Below are 20,412 nucleotides of genomic sequence, written 5' to 3'. Positions count from 1 at the left end.
ATTTCCACATTCACACACACATTCACACACACATTCACACACTGATGGCGGGAGCTGCCATGCAAGGCGCTAACCACGACCCATCAGGAGCAAGGGTGAAGTGTCTTGCTCAAGGACACCATGGACGTGACTAGGTTGGTAGAAGGTGGGGATTGAACCAGGAACTCTCAGGTTGCCGGCACGGCCACTCTCTCAACCGCCCCACGCCATCCCCAGTATAGTATAGTATAGTACACTAAGTATTCAATAAAAGCAAGGCAGAGGTTTTCTTTAACAAGTATCACATTTACCGTACTATAGACCGTACTATATATTAGCCACAACCACTAAATTAAAAATAATTTTATATATATATATATATATATATATATATATATATATATATATATATATATATATATATATATATATATGTATGTGTGGGAAAAAATCACAAGACTATTTCATCTCTACAGGCCTGTTTCATGAGGGTTTTCCTCAATCCTCAGTCATGGAGTTCCAAGAACCACCTGGTGACGCTGACATTGCGATCCTTGTTTGTTGCAATCCACTTAAGGGGCGCATGGTCGCTGACCAGGGTGAATTTCCTGCTCCACAGGTAGTACCGCAAGTGGTGTATGGCCCACTTCACGGCCAAGCATTCCTTTTCCACCGTAAAGTATTTTATTTCGTGCTTTAAAAGCTTCCTGCTGATGAAGGTTACTGGGAGCTCATCACCATCTATGGTCTGGGCCAGGACCGCGCCAATCCCAGTACCGGAGGTGTCAGTGTGGAGAGTGAAAGGCTGTGTGAAGTCAGGAGTCACCAGGACAGGCTACCCAAATAGGGCCTGCTTCAGGGTCTGGAACACCGCCTCCGAAGCGTTGGTCCATCTCATATGGTGAGGCCCCTTCTGGCAAGTCAGCTCATACAGAGGGGCTGCGATAGTGGCAAAATTCTCCATGAATTTCTGGTAGTAAGATATCAGGCCTAAAAACAATTTGAGCTGTTTCTGGGCCAACTCTGAATCCTTTTGACCTTCCGGGTCTGGGGCTTGACACACCCTCTCCCTATGGTGTGGCCGAGATAGTCTGTTTCGGTCCAGCCCAGACGACACTTTTTGGGATTCGCCGTGAGTTCCGCTCGTCGCAAAGCCCCCAGGATGGCTTTCAAGGTGCTCCAAGTGCTGCGTCCAGGTGACACTGTGGATTATGATGTCATCCAGGTAGGCTGCAGCGTAAGAGCTGTGAGCACGGATCCAGTCCATCAGGCGCTGGAAAGTGGCAGGAGCACCGTGAACCCCGAATGGCAGTACCCGGTATTGGAAGAGGCCGTCTGGTGTGGTGAAAGCAGTCTTGGCCTTCGCCCTCTCTGTCAGCGGTACCTGCCAGTACCCTTTTGTCAGGTCCAGGGTGCTGACAAACCTGGAAGGGCCCAGGCGCTCAACTAGCTCGTTGACTCGGGACATGGTGTAGCCATCATATGTTGAGAGCTCATTCAGCTTACGGAAATTGTTACAGATGCGTGGAGACCCATCTGGCTTCAGGAAGATTACCGTAATTTCCGGACTATAAGCCGCACCTGACTATAAGCCGCACCAGCTAAATTTAGGGGAAAATACAGATTGCTCCATATATAAGCCGCACCCGACTATAAGCCGCAGGGTTTTGATGTGTAATTAGCGTAGTATATAGGGGTTCCTGCTACCACGGAGGGGATTGTCGGGACAGAGATGACTGTTTGGGAACACAAAGCGTCCCATTTATTAACAATAAATCTTTCAATCATTCAATCAAACTTTCACATCTTTGACATGGCGAACAGCATTCGTGCAGAGTACAAATAATACAACGCTGCAAAGTAATACAAAGTGCCCGCCTGTACGTTATCAAAATAACCAGCCTACCGGTATATGAAAAGTCAGTCTTTAATCATTGTGTCATCGTCTTCCTCCTGCGTACTAAAACCACCAAAATCCTCTTCGTCGGTGTCGGAGAAGAACAGACCGTAAATAAGCCGCACCCTTGTATAAGCCGCAGGGACCAGAACGAGGGGAAAAAGTAGCGGCTTATAGTCCGGAAATTACGGTATGTGACTTTCCTGTACCTGGACTTCACATGACGTGACCTTCCTGTACCTGGACTTCACATGACGTGACCTTCCTGTACCTGGACTTCACATGACGTGACCTTCCTGTACCTGGACTTCACATGACGTGACCTTCCTGTACCTGGACTTCACATCATGTGACCTTCCTGTACCTGGACTTCACATGACGTGACCTTCCTGTACCTGGACTTCACATGACGTGACCTTCCTGTACCTGGACTTCACATCATGTGACCTTCCTGTACCTGGACTTCACATCACGTGACCTTCCTGTACCTGGACTTCACATCATGTGACCTTCCTGTACCTGGACTTCACATCACGTGACCTTCCTGTACCTGGACTTCACATCATGTGACCTTCCTGTACCTGGACTTCACATCACGTGACCTTCCTGTACCTGGACTTCACATGACGTGACCTTCCTGTACCTGGACTTCACATCATGTGACCTTCCTGTACCTGGACTTCACATCACGTGACCTTCCTGTACCTGGACTTCACATGACGTGACCTTCCTGTACCTGGACTTCACATGACGTGACCTTCCTGTACCTGGACTTCACATCACGTGACCTTCCTGTACCTGGACTTCACATGACGTGACCTTCCTTGTGCTCCACTGCAGGTTTGGCAGAGGCTTCACGGTGAAGATGTACTTGGCGGAGGCTGCCAGGGACGTGGAGGCCATCACTGACTTCATGCAGAGACAATTTCCCAGCACCTACTTGAAGGTGAGCATGTGAAGTCACATGATCTTGGTCATATGACTTTGTCATGACGACATTGTAACCATGGCTACCAGTACTGAAACCTACTTCTCCTTTGGGTCAGTGGAAATATTCATCCTCTCAACACACGCACTAAATAATACGCTTCTGGGGAAAATGCAGTTTTGGAGGAATTTTACCTATCGTTTTAGATTTGCTTCCTTCTCCTCCTCCTCCATGTTTACCTTTTTCTTAACTTTTAGATTAGCTTCCTTCTCTTCCATGTTTACCTTTTTCTTACCTTTTAGATTTGCTTCCTCCTCCTCCATGTTTACCTTTTTCTTAACTTTTAGATTTACTTCCTTCTCCTCCATAATTACCTTTCTCTTAACTTTTAGATTTGCTTCCTTCTCCTCCATGTTTACCTTTTTCTTAAGTTTTAGATTTGCTTCCTTCTCCTCCAAGTTCACCTTTTTCTTACCTTTTAGATTTGCTTCCTTCTCCTCCTCCTCCATATTTACCTTTTTCTTACCTTTTAGATTTGCTTCCTTCTCTTCCATGTTTACCCTTTTCTTACATTTCAGATTTGCTTTCTCCTCCATGTTTACGCTTTTCTTACCTTTTAGATTTGCTTCCTTCTCCTCCATGTTGACCTTTTTCTTAACTTTTATATTTGCTTCCTTCTCCCCCTCTTCCATGTTTATCTTTTTCTTACCTTTTAGATTTGCTTCGTTCTCCTCCATGTTTACCTTTTTCGTACCTTTTAGATTTGCTTCGTTCTCCTCCATGTTTACCTTTTTCGTAACTTTTAGATTTGCTTCCTTCTCCTCCAAGTTCACCTTTTTCTTACCTTTTAGATTTGCTTCCTTACAATTTTCTTACCTTTTAGATTTGCTTCCTTCTCTCCCATGTTTACTTTTTTTTTTACCTTTTAGATTTGCTTCCTCCTCCTCCATGTTGACCCTTTTTCTTACCTTTTATATTTGCTTCCTTCTCCTCCTCCTCCATGTTTACCTCTTTCTCTCCTTTTAGATTTGCTTCCTCCTCCTCCTCTATATTTACCTTTTTCTTACCTTTTTTACGGGGCAGCGCCCTGGTGGCGAGCCATCATCCGTCCTGTTCTTTCTCCCTTATACTGAGTCTGTTCTTGGGCATGTTTGTTCTGGAAGTGACATCTCAGTTTACCTTTTAGCTCCAGTCCATCTCCATTGTTCTGTCAGAGAAAGCTGATGCATGTTGAGAAGCATGGAGGCTGATGTGTTGTCTTACCAGGACCAGCACTCGTCCATGGTGGAGTACCACCTTCCTGTGGCACCGGGAGGCGTGGCCGACATTTTCCACCAGTTGGAGAGCAACAAAAGATGTCTGCAGATCAAACACTTCTCTGTGAGCCAGACCACTTTGGACCAGGTAAGAAGGAGGAGGTCAAACACTTCTCTTGTCAGCCAGACCACTTTGGAACAGGTAAAGAGGGTGAGGTCAAACACTTCTCTGTGAGCCAGACCACTTTGGACCAGGTAAGAAGGAGGAGGTCAAACACTTCTCTGTGAGCCAGACCACTTTGGACCAGGTAAGAATGAGGAGGTCAAACACTTCTCTGTGAGCCAGACCACTTTGGACCAGGTAAGAAGGAGGAGGTCAAACACTTCTCTTGTCAGCCAGACCACTTTGGAACAGGTAAAGAGGGTGAGGTCAAACACTTCTCTGTGAGCCAGACCACTTTGGACCAGGTAAGAAGGAGGAGGTCAAACACTTCTCTGTGAGCCAGACCACTTTGGACCAGGTAAGAATGAGGAGGTCAAACACTTCTCTGTGAGCCAGACCACTTTGGACCAGGTAAGAAGGAGGAGGTCAAACACTTCTCTGTCAGCCAGACCACTTTGGACCAGGTAAGAAGGAGGAGGTCAACGGGGACAGTCTGAGTGGGAGTAGAAGAGCATGCCATGTGAGAGTGTAGATGTTCGACAATCTGCTCCTCTGGAGATGTGGGAGTGAAGATACCACCAGGAGGAGAAGGATGTCATCAATCAATCAATCCTTCTGCTCACAGGTTTTCATCAACTTCGCCATGGGGAACATTCCGGAAGCAGCGGGCAGCCAAGAAGCGTCCCACCAGGAAGTGGAGGCTTAGAGGAGATGATCTTATCTGCGCTGGAATGGGAACATCTCCTAAATAGGTCCTGTCAATCATCCCTCCAGAAGTGTCACTTATTCATGTATTCATCTTTAATTTAGTTTTATTCATGTATTAATCTGTAATTTAGTTGTATTCATGTATTCATCTTGAATTTCCTTTTATTCATGTATTCATCTTGAATTTCCTTTTATTCATGTATTCATCTTTAATTTAGTTGTATTCATGTATTCATCTTTGATTTAGTTGTATTCATGTATTAATCTGTAATTTAGTTGTATTCATGTATTCATCTTGAATTTCCTTTTATTCATGTATTCATCTTGAATTTCCTTTTATTCATGTATTCATCTTTAATTTAGTTGTATTCATGTATTCATCTTTGATTTAGTTTTATTCATGTATTCATCTTTAACCTTGATTTGACAATCACAATATTGATGTTCTTCTCCTACACCTTCAACTTGACTAGTTCTTGTAGAACATGTTGTTGTTGTTGAACATGTTGGATGTAGAACATGTCGTTGACCATGTTGGATGTAGAGCATGTCGTTGACCATGTTGGATGTAGAACATGTCGTTGACCATGTTGGATGTAGAACATGTCGTTGACCATGTTGGATGTAGAACATGTCGTTGACCATGTTGGATGTAGAACATGTCGTTGACCATGTTGGATGTAGAACATGTCGTTGACCATGTTGGATGTAGAACATGTCGTTGACCATGTTGGATGTAGAACATATTGTTGATCATGTTGAATGTCAGCCGCCTTGATTTGTATCAAACATTAAAAACTTCAAATGCACTTGCTCTGTGTGTAGTTTGTTCATTTCAGTGTTGACTAGATGTGTGTTGTTGTTATTGTCAGGTTCAAACACCGATGCCATCTATTAGACAAGACAAGAAGCAAAGAAATCAAACAGAGACAGGATTCAATTTAGCTCATGAGGATAGCGCGTAGACCTGTACCGTTGTACAGTGTTGTTCCACGCTCTGACGAGGGAGTTCCACACCTCCTCTTTTATTTGGGCCTTTTCTGGTTACATAGCATTACATTACATTACACAGCTGCTCCTAAGGGGAGGTGGTCATAAACTGCTGTTGCACTCGGTCATAAACAGTTCAAAGAAAAGATGCCTGGAGCTGGCGTCAGGTCCTGCTTCCTCTCCGCTTTGTAGATCTCGGGTCAGGACAAGATCCTCCCGTGGCTGACAATAGATCAAAGAAAGCCATCGCACACATTGCAGTTTTACAAGCCTTGTGCTTGATAAGATGAAAGACAGCTTTTTTTTTTCTCGCAGGGGATCTGAACTCAGTGTAATACAGAAGTTGTGTGATAAACTTCTATACAATTATTCTGACAGTTACAATGTATGTTGATGTAACAATGTGTGTATAATGTGTGTTGTTGTAACAATGTGTGTTGTTGTAACAATGTGTTTTGTTGTAAACATTTGAGTATAATGTGTGTTTTTGTTACAATGTGTGTATAATGTGTGTTGTTGTAACAATGTGTGTATAATGTGTGTTGTAACAATGTGTGTACAATGTGTGTTGTAAAAATGTGGGTGTAATGTGTGTTGCAACAATGTGTGTATAATGTGTGTTGTAACAATGTGGGTATAATGTGTGTTGTAACAATGTGTGTATAATGTGTGTTGTTGTAACAAAGTGTGTACAATGTGGGTTGTAACAATGTGGGTATAATGTGTGTTGTAACAATGTGTGTATAATGTGTGTTGTAACAATGTGTGTATAATGTGTGTTGTAACAACGTGGGTGTAATGTGTGTTGCAACAATGTGTGTATAATGTGTGTTGTAACAATGTGGGTATAATGTGTGTTGTAACAATGTGTGTATAATGTGTGTTATTGTAACAAAGTGTGTACAATGTGTGTTGCAACAATGTGGGTATAATGTGTGTTGTAACAATGTGTGTATAATATGTGTTGTAACAATGTGTGTATAATGTGTGTTGTTGTAACAAAGTGTGTACAATGTGTGTTGTAACAATGTGGGTATAATGTGTGTTGTAACAATGTGTGTATAATGTGTGTTGTAACAATGTGTTTATAATGTATGTTGCAACAATGTGTGTATAATGTGTGTTGTATAACGTGTGTATAATGTGTGTTGTAACAACGTGGGTGTAATGTGTGTTGCAACAATGTGTGTATAATGTGTGTTGTAACAATGTGGGTATAATGTGTGTTGTAACAATGTGTGTATAATGTGTGTTATTGTAACAAAGTGTGTACAATGTGTGTTGTAACAATGTGGGTATAATGTGTGTTGTAACAATGTGTGTATAATGTGTGTTGTAACAATGTGTGTATAATGTGTGTTGTTGTAACAAAGTGTGTACAATGTGTGTTGTAACAATGTGGGTATAATGTGTGTTGTAACAATGTGTGTATAATGTGTGTTGTAACAATGTGTTTATAATGTATGTTGCAACAATGTGTGTATAATGTGTGTTGTATAACGTGTGTATAATGTGTGTTGTAACAATGTGTGTATAATGTGTGTTGTAACAATGTGTTTATAATGTATGTTGCAACAATGTGTGTATAATGTGTGTTGTATAACGTGTGTATAATGTGTGTTGTAACAATGTGTGTATAACGTGTGTTGTATAACGTGTGTATAATGTGTGTTGTAACAATGTGTGTATAATGTGTGTTGTATAACGAGTGTATAATGTGTGTTGTAACAATGTGTGTATAATGTGTGTTGTATAACGTGTGTATAATGTGTGTTGTAACAATGTGTGTATAATGTGTGTTGTATAACGTGTGTATAATGTGTGTTGTAACAATGTGTGTATAATGTGTGTTGTAACAATGTGTGTATAATGTGCGTTGTAGAACGTGTGTATAATGTGTGTTGTAACAATGTGTGTATAATGTGTGTTGTATAACGTGTGTATAATGTGTGTTGTAACAATGTGTGTATAATGTGTGTTGTATAACGTGTGTATAATGTGTGTTGTAACAATGTGTGTATAATGTGTGTTGTATAACGTGTGTATAATGTGTGTTGTAACAATGTGTGTATAATGTGTGTTGTATAACGTGTGTATAATGTGTGTTGTAACAATGTGTGTATAATGTATGTTGTATAACGTGTGTATAATGTGTGTTGTAACAATGTGTGTATAATGTGTGTTGTAACAATGTGTGTATAATGTGTGTTGTATAACATGTGTATAATGTGTGTTGTAACAATGTGTGTATAATGTGTGTTGTATAACATGTGTATAATGTGTGTTGTAACAATGTGTGTATAATGTGTGTTGTATAACGTGTGTATAATGTGTGTTGTAACAATGTGTGTATAAGCCACATGCAAACTCCACACAGAAAGATCCCGAGCCCAGGATTGAACTCACGACTACTCAGGACCTTCGTATTGTGAGGCAGACGCACTAACCCCTCTTCCACCGTGCTGCCCGTATTGGATACAATGGTGTCCGAATACTTCCGTTTCAACCATTGACGTCACGCGCATACGTCATCATACATACATCATCATACATACGTCATCATACATACGTCATCATACATACGTCATCATACATTGACGTCACGCGCATACGTCATCATACATACGTCATCATACATACGTCATCATACATACGTCATCATACATACGTCATCATACATACGTCATCATACATACGTCATCATACATACGTCATCATACATACGTCATCATACATACGTCATCTTACATACGTCATCATACATTGACGTCACGCGCATACGTCATCATACATACGTCATCATACATACGTCATCATACATACGTCATCATACATACGTCATCATACATACGTCATCATACATTGACGTCACGCGCATACGTCATCATACATACGTCATCATACATACGTCATCATACATACGTCATCATACATATGTCATCATACATACGTCATCATACATACGTCATCATACATACGTCATCATACATACGTCATCATACATACATACATACGTCATCATACATACGTCATCATACATACATACATACGTCATCATACATACGTCATCATACATACGTCATCATACATATGTCATCATACATACGTCATCATACATACGTCATCATACATACGTCACGCGCATACGTCATCATACATACGTCATCATACATACGTCATCATACATACGTCATCATACATACGTCATCATACATACGTCATCATACATACGTCATCATACATACATACATACGTCATCATACATACGTCATCATACATACATACATACGTCATCATACATACGTCATCATACATACGTCATCATACATACGTCATCATACATACGTCATCATACATACGTCATCATACATACGTCATCATACATACGTCATCATACATACGTCATCATACATAGACGTTTTCAAGCGGAAGTTTCTTGGGAAATGTAAAATGTGACTTTCTAAGTGAAGCCGGCCGTATTGGCATGTGTTGCAATGTTAAGATGTCATCATTGATATATCAACTATCAGACTGCGTGTAGTGGCTTTCAGGAGGCCTTTAACTCCTTTAATGAAGTGCTGGCGTTGGTGGGGAGGGTGAGGGTGATGGTGGGTGGAGCAGAGCTTTGATGAGCTGAAGGCCGTTCATGATGACAGTAATGTGTGTGGAGGCCCTGAGCAAGAGTCCGGTCATTCAGGGTCTGGGGGGTTTTGGGCTTATAGTTCGTAAGGGCCCTTAGCCCTCTCCAAATGGCCAGAGGATCATTGGAGCAGAACTGTTCCTGTAGACAGTTAGAGTACACAGATTTAGCTTTCTCCACTTCCCTGTTGAAGTGGTACTTCGATTCTCTGTAGGTACTCCGGTCCCCACTTCTCCACGCAGCCTCCTTTTTCTTGCGCAGCTGTCGGAGCTTGGGTGTGAACCAGGGCTTGTCGTTGTTATAACAAGCCCTGGTGTGCGTTGGAATGATGCGCGCCTCATTGAACTGAATGTATGAGGTCACAGTGTCCGTATACTCATCCAGATTGTCCGTGGCCGCTCCAATTGCAACCCAGTCTGTCGTCTCTCAACATGCACGCAGCTCTTCCACAGACTCGGCGGTGAAACACTTAATGGTCCTCATAACAGGTTTAGCCAGTTTCAGTCTCTGTCTGTATGAAGGGATTAAGTGCACCATCACGTGATCTGATAGTCCGAGAGCAGCGCGCGGGACTGCATGAAAAGCCTTGCTTATTGTAGTGCAACAGTGATCCAAAGTGTTCTCCTCTCTGGTCGGGCATTTAATAAACTGCCTATACTTGGGTAATTCCTGGCTCAAATTTCCCTTGTTAAAGTCACCAAGCACGAAAACAAGAGAGTCCGGAAAAGACCGTTCCACATGTAAGATCTGATCTGCAAGCGTGTGCTGAGCGTCACGCACGTCCGCGCCGGGTGGGATGTAAACAGCCACCAGTATAAATGAAATGATCTCACGCGGTGAGTAAAAGGGCTTACAAAGAATGAAGATATATTCCAGAGAAGGAGAGCAGTGTTTGGATATAATCGTCACGTCTGTACACCACTTGTTGTTGATGAAGAAGCAGACTCCGCCGCCTCGTAAACGTGTTGGCATATTAGCTCATGCTAACAATGCTAGCTTGTTTACATTACGATAGCACGTACAAATATGCATGAAAACACTCCTACAGACATCACACAAGGGACACTTTAATAATAATAATAATAATGGATCAGATTTATATAGCGCCTTTCTAGACACTCAAAGCGCTTCACAGAGTGAGAACCCATCATTCATTTTTCCAACTCATTCATTCATCATTCATTCACCGGTGTGAGCGGCACCGGGGGCAAGGGTGAAGTGTCCTGCCCAAGGACACAACGGCAGCGATTTTGGATGGTAAGAGGCGGGGAGCGAACCTGCAACTTTAGTAAGTAAGAATAGTTTTAGTTGTATTGTAAAACTTACAAACGTTGCTTGGAGTGATGAATGAAGAATCCATACAAGTTGAAACGCCATGGACGGCTAAAAGATAGAACGGCAATTTTACTTCCGGTTCAAAGCTGTAAGCAAACTTGTCCAAAAAATGGCACCATAGCACATACAATAGCACACCTTTTCAGTGTATTTGCTTGTTCTTTTTTTCAGTTTTTTTTATTTTTTATTATTTATTTGTATTATGTCAGCGGAAAAAAAAAGATTTTTTTTTCTATTGTTTCTTTAGAGGTTCAATCAATCAATCAATGTTTATTTATATAGCCCTAAATCACAAGTGTCTCAAAGGGCTGTACAAGCCACAACGACATCCTCGGTACAGAGCCCACATACGGGCAAGGAAAAACTCACCCCAGTGGGACGTCGGTGAATGACTATGAGAAACCTTGGAGAGGACCGCATATGTGGGTAACCGGGGGGGTTGCCCTCTAGTGGGTTCCTCGGACCACCACACACTGCCACGAGAGCCCGGATTTCAGGGTACAACACTGTTTTATTTTTAGAAATCGTGCAAGGCTTTTGCTTTCCAGCAAAATGTCTTTTTCTGAGTCTGTCTCTCTCTCTCTCTCTCTCTCTCTGGCTCCCACTCCAGCTCCCCCTCCGTGTCTCGAGCCGGCTACTGCTAATAAAGGCGACAGGTGATTAGATAACAAGGCCCGCCTGGGCCATCTACTCACCTGTCGCTGTCTTTGAGGCCAGTCCTTGCACACCCCGTTCCGCGGCAGGCCCGCAGGCCACGCCCCTTTCCACAGTTTCACTTTCACAAAATCCTCAGTAAATTCACCAAAACATAACCATGGAGTTATTGAGTCTGTTTAGCTGATTGGAGAGCTAGCTTGCGCACCTAGTGGGTCCATGACCATGACTTCTGTTTTGTTTGATCAGCTGTTTTACTGCCGTGTTACAGACACCGTTTGGAAACAATGAAGGTATGTAAATAAACATTTCTGTGTAAATAAGTCATTAGACAATATATATATATATATGGAAAACATTTTTCCTTCTAAAATGTAGTGGGTGTGGCTTATACACTGGTGCGCTCTATCGACTGGAAAGTACGATAGTATTAGCGGGGAGTATATTGAAACGGATGTCATTGTTCTTCCAGGCCACTAGGAGTCATAGTTTCCATGTTTGTCAGCCAATCAGCAGCAACAGGAAGTGAGGTGTGAAGAACTCACTGCTTTGTGTCAGCAGTTATTTCTCCTTCCAACGTGTCCTCTCCTTTGCAGACCTTTGGAGTGGCAACAGAAGTATGTTGTATTTGTAGGTGAGTGTCAGAGAATGTATTTGTCATTAGTGAAACATCTCTAATTAACGTGCATAATCCACCACATGATGTCATATACTTTGTTACATACTCTTTGGAATGGTCACTGAAAGGCTTTGTGTTCTTTGTTGTAGGACATTTGGCTCTGACACAACACACGCATGTTGTTCAAACTGATCAGAAGAGCTAACCCCGTCCTAGGCTGCCCACTGCCCGACATCGAGGAGGACAATTGTCTGTTGCAATATGAATGAAGTGTGCAAGACGTGTGTTATGATGGTGTTACTACTCTTATTCACCTTGTCACTACTTTTATTTTCTTACTTCCTTTTGCTTTCATTCTACTTGTTCACGAAGCTTTTTGATCCTTTCTCTTATAATCTACTTATTTATCTACTAAGAGAGTGAATCTTTGGCAGCTTAACGATCCAATCATCTGTGATGATTCGACTTAGAAGCGATTATTGATTCAAATGTATTTGGTCTAATATTCATAATCAAGCTTTTAAAAACAACATTTTTTTTTAACTGATTGTTGTAAATTGATCCGATAGAGAATCGGGATGAATAAAAATTGTGATTTGGATTTTTTGTGCACCCCTGAGTTGAAAGTAATGGTGACAATAGAGAAATAATAGTATTCTTTGTTGATATCGATATTGTTATAACTGTAATAAACAACTAAATATATTTACCTGAGTAGTTGAAGGTGTTTTGGTTTTGTGGAGACAACATCTCTAGTCTTTTTAATTGTCATTTATTGATGTGTTATGTTTGAAATGACAAACTGTTGGCAGCGCCAATAGGATAAGATAACCTGATAAGGGACAAGCGGTAGAAAAATGGATGGATGGATGGATTTATCCTCAAAAATGATGGTGTTGCAGTCTAGCTACAAAAAGTATTCGAAAAAGTTAAAAAGGCTTGAAAACAAGTGGGAAACTTCAATAAAACACGTAAAAAGACAACAAAGCTTCAGCGGCGCCATTTCTACATACAGCTACAGAAATAAAACACAAAATTAGAAAATAAAAAATGTTAAACTTTTCAAAATCCATTTCTTTTGAGGGTTTATTTAAATACACTACCGTTCAAAAGATTGGGGTCACATTGAAATGTCCTTATTTTTCAATGAAGATAACTTTAAACTAGTCTTAACTTTACAGAAATACACTCTATACATTGCTAATGTGCTAAATGACTATTCTAGCTGCAAATGTCTGCTTTTTGGTGCAATATCTACGTAGGTGTATAGAGGCCCATTTCCAGCAACTATCACTCCAGTGTTCTAATGGTACAATGTGTTTGCTCATTGGCTCAGAAGGCTAATTGATGATTAGAAAACCCTTGTGCAATCATGTTCACACATCTGAAAACACTTTAGCTCGTTACAGAAGCTACAAAACTGACCTTCCTTTGAGCAGATTGACTTTCTGGAGCATCACATTTGTGGGCTCAATTAAACGCTCAAAATGGCCAGAAAAAGAGAACTTTCATCTGAAACTCGACAGTCTATTCTTGTTCTTAGAAATGAAGGCTCGAACACTAAATTGTTTGGGTGACCCCAAACTTTTGAACGGTAGTGTATGTTTTGATTGATTGATTGATTGAGACTTTTATTAGTAGATTGCACAGTACAGTACATATTCCGTACAATTGACCACTAAATGGTAACACCCCAATAAGTTTTTCAACTTGTTTAAGTCGGGGTCCACTTAAATTGATTCATGATACAGATATATACTATCATATATACTATCATCATAATACAGTCATCACACAAGATAATCACAATGAATTATTTACATTATTTACAATCAGGGGTGTGGAGGGGGGTTGGGGGGTATGGACATCAAGTAGTGGACAGAGAGAGGGAGAGAGAGAGAGAGAGAGAGAGAGAGAGAGAGAGAGAGAGAGAGAGAGAGAGAGAGAGAGAGAAGGCATAATAAAAAGAATCTGCATTTGATTGTTTACATTTGATTATTAACAATCCGGGGAGGGTGTTAGTTTAGGGTTGTAGCTGCCTGGAGGTGAACTTTTATTGCGGTTTTGAAGGAGGATAGAGATGCCCTTTCTTTTATACCTGTTGGGAGTGCATTCCACATTGATGTGGCATAGAAAGAGAATGAGTTAAGACCTTTGTTAGTTGGGAATCTGGGTTTAACGTGGTTAGTGGAGCTCCCCCTGGTGTTGTGGTTATGGCGGTCATTTACGTTAAGGAAGTAGTTTGACATGTACTTCGGTATCAGGGATGTGTAGTGGATTTTATAGACTAGGCTCAGTGCAAGTTGTTTAACTCTGTCCTCCACCTTGAGCCAGCCCACTTTAGAGAAGTGGGTAGGAGTGAGGTGGGATCTGGGGTGGAGGTCTAGAAGTAACCTGACTAGCTTGTTCTGAGATGTTTGGAGTTTAGATTTGAGGGTTTTGGAGGTGCTAGGGTACCAGGAGGTGCATGCGTAATGGAAAAAGGGTTGAACGAGAGTTCCCGCCAGAATCCTCAAGGTGCTTTTGTTGACCACCCTTTGTTAATCCAATCTTTAAAAACATTTTTCTAAAAAGTCCCCATTTTTCTCCTTTTAACTTTTATTGATGTTTAATAATGATTTTTACTAATCGCGATCTTCCTACGCTGAGATTCCTGGGTTATAATTCAAAAGACTATGTTCACTATTCTTTGAAAAAAGTCAAAAAGATGATTTAAGTTTTGAAGTGTGATTTAAAAAGCGAGAAATAGTGATTTGATTGAAACAATGACTTTTTAGTGCATGTAATGTAAACATGAAGATGTGTTTCTGACATTTGAAGAGGAGGAGTTCAAGTACCTGGGAGTCTTGTTCACGAGTGAGGGAAGAGTGGATGGTGAGATGGACAGGCGGATTGGTGTGGCGTCTTCAGTAATGCGGACGCTGTATCGATCCGTTGTGGTGAAGAAGGAGCTGAGCCGGAAGGCAAAGCTCTCAATTTAGCGGTCGATCTACGTTCCCATCCTCACCTATGGTCATGAGCTTTGGGTTATGACCGAAAGGACAAGATCACGGGTACAAGCGGCCCAAATGAGTTTCCTCCGCCGGGTGGTGAGTCTCTCCCTTAGAGATAGGGTGAGAAGCTCTGTCATCCGGGGGGAGCTCAAAGTAAAGCCACTGCTCCTCCACATGGAGAGGAGCCAGATGAGGTGGTTCGGGCATCTGGTCAGGATGCCACCCGAACGCCTCCCTAGGGAGGTGTTTAGGGCACGTCCGACCGGTAGGAGGCCACGGGGAAGACCCAGGACACGTTGGGAAGACTATCTCTCCCGGCTGGCCTGGGAACGCCTCGGGATCCCCCGGGAAGAGCTGGATGAAGTGGCTGGGGAGAGGGAAGTCTGGGCTTCCCTGCTTAGGCTGCTGCCCCCGCGACCCGACCTCGGATAAGCGGAAGAAGATGGATGGATGGATGGATGGATAACATTTAATTGTGGCTCGCCATATCATTTTAATGTGCCACTATAAATCCTTCTATGTGGCCAGTTACATCATTTATGTGGTCCAGGATAACATTTTATAATGACCTGCCATATCATTTTAATGTGCCACTATAAATCATTCTATGTGGCACATCTCATCATTTTGATTTGGCCCGCCACATCATTTACGTGGCACATCTGATCATTTTGTAAAATGACGTGGCGGGCCATCATCATTTGTGTGGCCTGCACAAGGCTGGAAATAAAGAAATAAAAACACTAAATATATTTGTAGATATGTTTTAATTGACAATGTCGTGTTGTCTTAGTGTCTAAAAAGTGTACACATATTATACAACGTTTTTATAACTTTATTCTCGTGGGAGAAAATCCGGAAGTAGGTCATCCAACGTAGCGGTAGTGACGTCACCTGGCGGAAGCTGCGAGCAAACAGGAAGTTGTGACGTCACCTGGCGGGAGTTTGCGAGCCAACAGGAAGTGAGTCGCTGCCGCTTTGTTTGTGTTGCCAACTGAACGAAGCACAAAGTCTACAAAGTTGACACACAAATGTTTGCCAGACATGGACACGCACTACAATGCCTGGGAGAAGACCAAGGAGGCAGTTGGCAACTTTCGACGACTGCTTCTTTGTTCAAAATGGTAAGTGGATGACATGTGTTGTGTAACTAAACTAGTTACACTTAAATCATGTTCTGTTGTGTAACTAAACTAGTTACACTTAAATCATGTTCTGTTGTGTAACTAAGCTAGTTACACTTAAATCATGTTGAGTTGTGTAACTAAGCTAGTTACACTTAAATCATGTTGAGTTGTGTAACTAAGCTAGTTACACTTAAATCATGTTGAGTTGTGTAACTAAGCTAGTTACACTTAAATCATGTTGAGTTGTGTAACTAAGCTAGTTACACTTAAATCATGTTGAGTTGTGTAACTATGTAAGTGAAATAGTGAGCCTGCATTGTATGTGAAGACTTGGTGATGGTTATTAGCACACAGCAGCTGCTAGTCGTGACGTGTGCAGAGTTGTGACCACGTCAAGTGCGTCCGTTAAAAGTGACGCAATGTGTGATGATTTTGTGACGCCACTTTAAAGATAGCAGTTGGAAAGACAAGAATGAAAACAACATCATGACCACTTTTTATTTTTATTTCCATCCAGCTTGCACTTGCTGAAGGAACCTGTTTGTCTCGGAACTTGTGAGCATGTCCTGTGCAGGTAATGTACTATTATCATATGTGGTGCAGGTAATGTACTATTATCATATGTGGTGCAGGTAATGTACTATTATCATATGTGGTGCAGGTAATGTACTATTATCATATGTAGTGCAGGTAATGTACTATTATCATATGTGGTGCAGGTAATGTACTATTATGATATGTAGTGCAGGTAATATGCTATATTATCATATGTGGTGCAGGTAATATGCTATATTATCATATGTAGTGCAGGTAATATGCTATATTATCATATGTGGTGCAGGTAATATGCTATATTATCATATGTGGTGCAGGTAATATGCTATATTATAATATGTGGTGCAGGTAATGTGCTATTATTATGATATGTGGTGCAGGTAATATGCTATATTATCATATGCGGTGCAGGTAATATGCTATATTATAATATGTTATACAGGTAATATACTATTATAATATTTTGTGCAGGTAATGTACTATTATGATATGCTGTGCAGGTAACACACTATTATTAACATTCATAATAACATGTAATATATACATGATGTAAGTATATATGTCATGTAGTAACATTCATAATAACATGTAATATATACATGATGTAAGTATATATGTCATGTAGTAACATTCATAATAACATGTAATATATACATGATGTAAGTATATATGTCATGTAGTAACATTCATAATAACATGTAATATATACATGATGTAAGTATATATGTCATGTAGTAACATTCATAATAACATGTAATATATACATGATGTAAGTATATATGTCATGCAGTAACATTCATAATAACATGTAATATATACATGATGTAAGTATATATGTCATGTAGTAACATTCATAATAACATGTAATATATACATGATGTAAGTATATATGTCATGTAGTAACATTCATAATAACATGTAATATATACATGATGTAAGTATATATGTCATGTAGTAACATTCATAATAACATGTAATATATACATGATGTAAGTATATATGTCATGTAGTAACATTCATAATAACATGTAATATATACATGATGTAAGTATATATGTCATGTAGTAACATTCATAATAACATGTAATATATACATGATGTAAGTATATATGTCATGCAGTAACATTCATAATAACATGTAATATATACATGATGTAAGTATATATGTCATGTAGTAACATTCATAATAACATGTAATATATACATGATGTAAGTATATATGTCATGTAGTAACATTCATAATAACATGTCATATATACATGATGTAAGTATATATGTCATGTAGTAACATTCATAATAACATGTAATATATACATAATGTAAGTATATATGTCATGTAGTAACATTCATAATAACATGTAATATATACATTATGTAAGTATATGTCATGTAGTAACATTCATAATAACATGTAATATATACATGATGTAAGTATATATGTCATGTAGTAACATTCATAATAACATGTAATATATACATGATGTAAGTATATATGTCATGTAGTAACATTCATAATAACATGAAATATATACATTATGTAAGTATACATGTCATGTAGTAACATTCATAATAACATGTAATATATACATGATGTAAGTATATATGTCATGTAGTAACATTTATAATAACATGTAATATATACATGATGTAAGTATACATGTCATGTAGTAACATTCATAATAACATGTAATATATACATGATGTAAGTATATATGTCATGTAATAACATTCATAATAACATGTAATATATACATGATGTAAGTATACATGTCATGTAGTAACATTCATAATAACATGTAATATATACATGATGTAAGTATACATGTCATGTAGTAACATTCATAATAACATGTAATATACACATGATGTAACAACAACAACAAGAAGACTACTAATCATGGCAGACTTGATGAGAGACAACAAAGACTACATTGATGATGCAGAAACTTCTATTTTTGAGCCTGAATATAAGGAGGATAATATACAAGTTTTAGCAACTGTGTGCTAAACAGACTAAGTTAATTTAAAGTACCAATGATTGTCACACACACACACTAGGTGTGGCAAAATTATTCTCTGCATTTGACCCATCACCCTTGATCACCCCTGGGAGGTGATGCAGCTTTAGTCAAACACCAAGCATCAAGTAGCAGTATTGCTAAGTGCTAAACAAGATGTACAAACATAATAAAACAATCACTTACTGTACAATGTCTGCTCTCACTGGGATAAAGACTGGTGGGATGTTTATATCTTCCACTTTACATCAACAATTCATCATAATCCTCATGCAGGTATATAAAAAAAGGTTTAAAAAGCATCTTTCTGGCCATCTCCGGGTCTAAGGTGGATGTCAAAGTTGACCAACTTGTGGGATTATGTCCACAACCTTCTACTATCCAGGTGAGAGACATGATTTATCATCTACATTTAACTTTCACCAACTCAGAGGCCATGCAGCAGCTCAGTATGTCAATATAGCAACATAAGCTAGTTAGCTCTCTGTGATCACGACTTTACTAAAATGCTTTGCCTGCGTTAGCACTTATAATAACAATATTGCTAATAACAATATTGCTAATACTTGGTTAACATGGAGTATTGTTGGTGCTTTTTGGATGGATTATGGGAGCAATGGTGTACTTCAGGGGTCGCCAGCCCATCCATCGCGGTAGAAAATGGATGGATGGATGAAGTGACACCCCACCTGGAAAATGACCACCAGATCCTCCAACAAGCACTCATTTTACCCCTGCACACGTTACTGGCTCTTCTCGCTAACGCACCTTGCATGAGGCTGCAACAATGCAGTCTGTTGCAACACATCCCACATTTTCTAGCATCCAACATCAAACAGCTCTTCCCTCGACCATCATCGCTCGCCTGCGTCAGGAACTAACAACCCCAATACTAAAGTCCGTGAACATTGCTACAAAGTAGGGATTTTGTGTTACTGCCTGTGCACATGTCAATGTAACAAATGATACAACAGCTAAAGAAGGTCTTCCCTGTTTATCACACAGCTGATTTCACTACAACACAACCATGTGACCATAGGATGAACAAATATACTACAGTACTGGGACTGTAGTGGCCATTAACAGTGGCTACAGCAGGGCTACCCAAGGTGCGGCACAGGGGCCGTCTGTGGCTCATTTCTCATTGGCCCTGAACACAGTATAAAAAAACACCAAGAAAAATTGGGAAAACCGCAAAAAGCACAATGAGAAAAAAATGTTGACATCTGCTACTAATAACACAAAACTTTCTTTAAAAAACAACACAAAAATAAAATTATATATATGTAGGGTTGCAAAGGGGTGGAAAGTTTCCGGAAATTTACCACGGGAAGTTAAGCTCGGGAAGTTTGGAAATATTGACCATTTTTTGATTATTCAAAGTTGGACAGCGTCCATGGGAATGAATGGGAATATATGGGAATATATGGGAATGAATGGGTATATATGGGAATGAATGGGAATATATGGAATATATGGGAATGAATGGGTATATATGGGAATGAATGGGAATATATGGGAATGAATGGGAATATATGGGAATGAATGGG

At 40.0% G+C, this 20,412-nt stretch overlaps 2 protein-coding genes across 3 annotated transcripts in view; both read left to right on the top strand.

The window, feature by feature from the left end:
- The window catches only part of abca12 (ATP-binding cassette, sub-family A (ABC1), member 12), a 105,352-nt gene extending 99,612 nt beyond the window's left edge, over positions 1 to 5,740 (top strand). Inside the window, exons 45-47 of the mRNA XM_062068727.1 lie at positions 2,717 to 2,822; positions 4,071 to 4,208; positions 4,849 to 5,740. Coding sequence (XP_061924711.1) covers positions 2,717 to 2,822; positions 4,071 to 4,208; positions 4,849 to 4,929 — 325 coding nt within the window. The 3' untranslated portion in view covers positions 4,930 to 5,740. The remainder of the gene's footprint in view (positions 1 to 2,716; positions 2,823 to 4,070; positions 4,209 to 4,848) is intronic.
- Positions 5,741 to 16,078: 10,338 nt separating this feature from the next.
- Positions 16,079 to 20,412, top strand: part of LOC133664231 (BRCA1-associated RING domain protein 1-like) — a 52,705-nt gene continuing 48,371 nt past the window's right edge. For both annotated transcript variants that reach the window (XM_062068726.1, XM_062068725.1), the window contains exons 1-2: positions 16,079 to 16,286; positions 16,807 to 16,863. In XM_062068726.1, coding sequence (XP_061924710.1) covers positions 16,207 to 16,286; positions 16,807 to 16,863 — 137 coding nt within the window. In that variant the 5' untranslated portion in view covers positions 16,079 to 16,206. The remainder of the gene's footprint in view (positions 16,287 to 16,806; positions 16,864 to 20,412) is intronic.

Source organism: Entelurus aequoreus, linkage group LG14 (assembly GCF_033978785.1).
Source record: "Entelurus aequoreus isolate RoL-2023_Sb linkage group LG14, RoL_Eaeq_v1.1, whole genome shotgun sequence".
Lineage (NCBI taxonomy): Eukaryota > Metazoa > Chordata > Actinopteri > Syngnathiformes > Syngnathidae > Entelurus > Entelurus aequoreus.
This window is presented reverse-complemented; position numbering and strand designations above follow the sequence as displayed.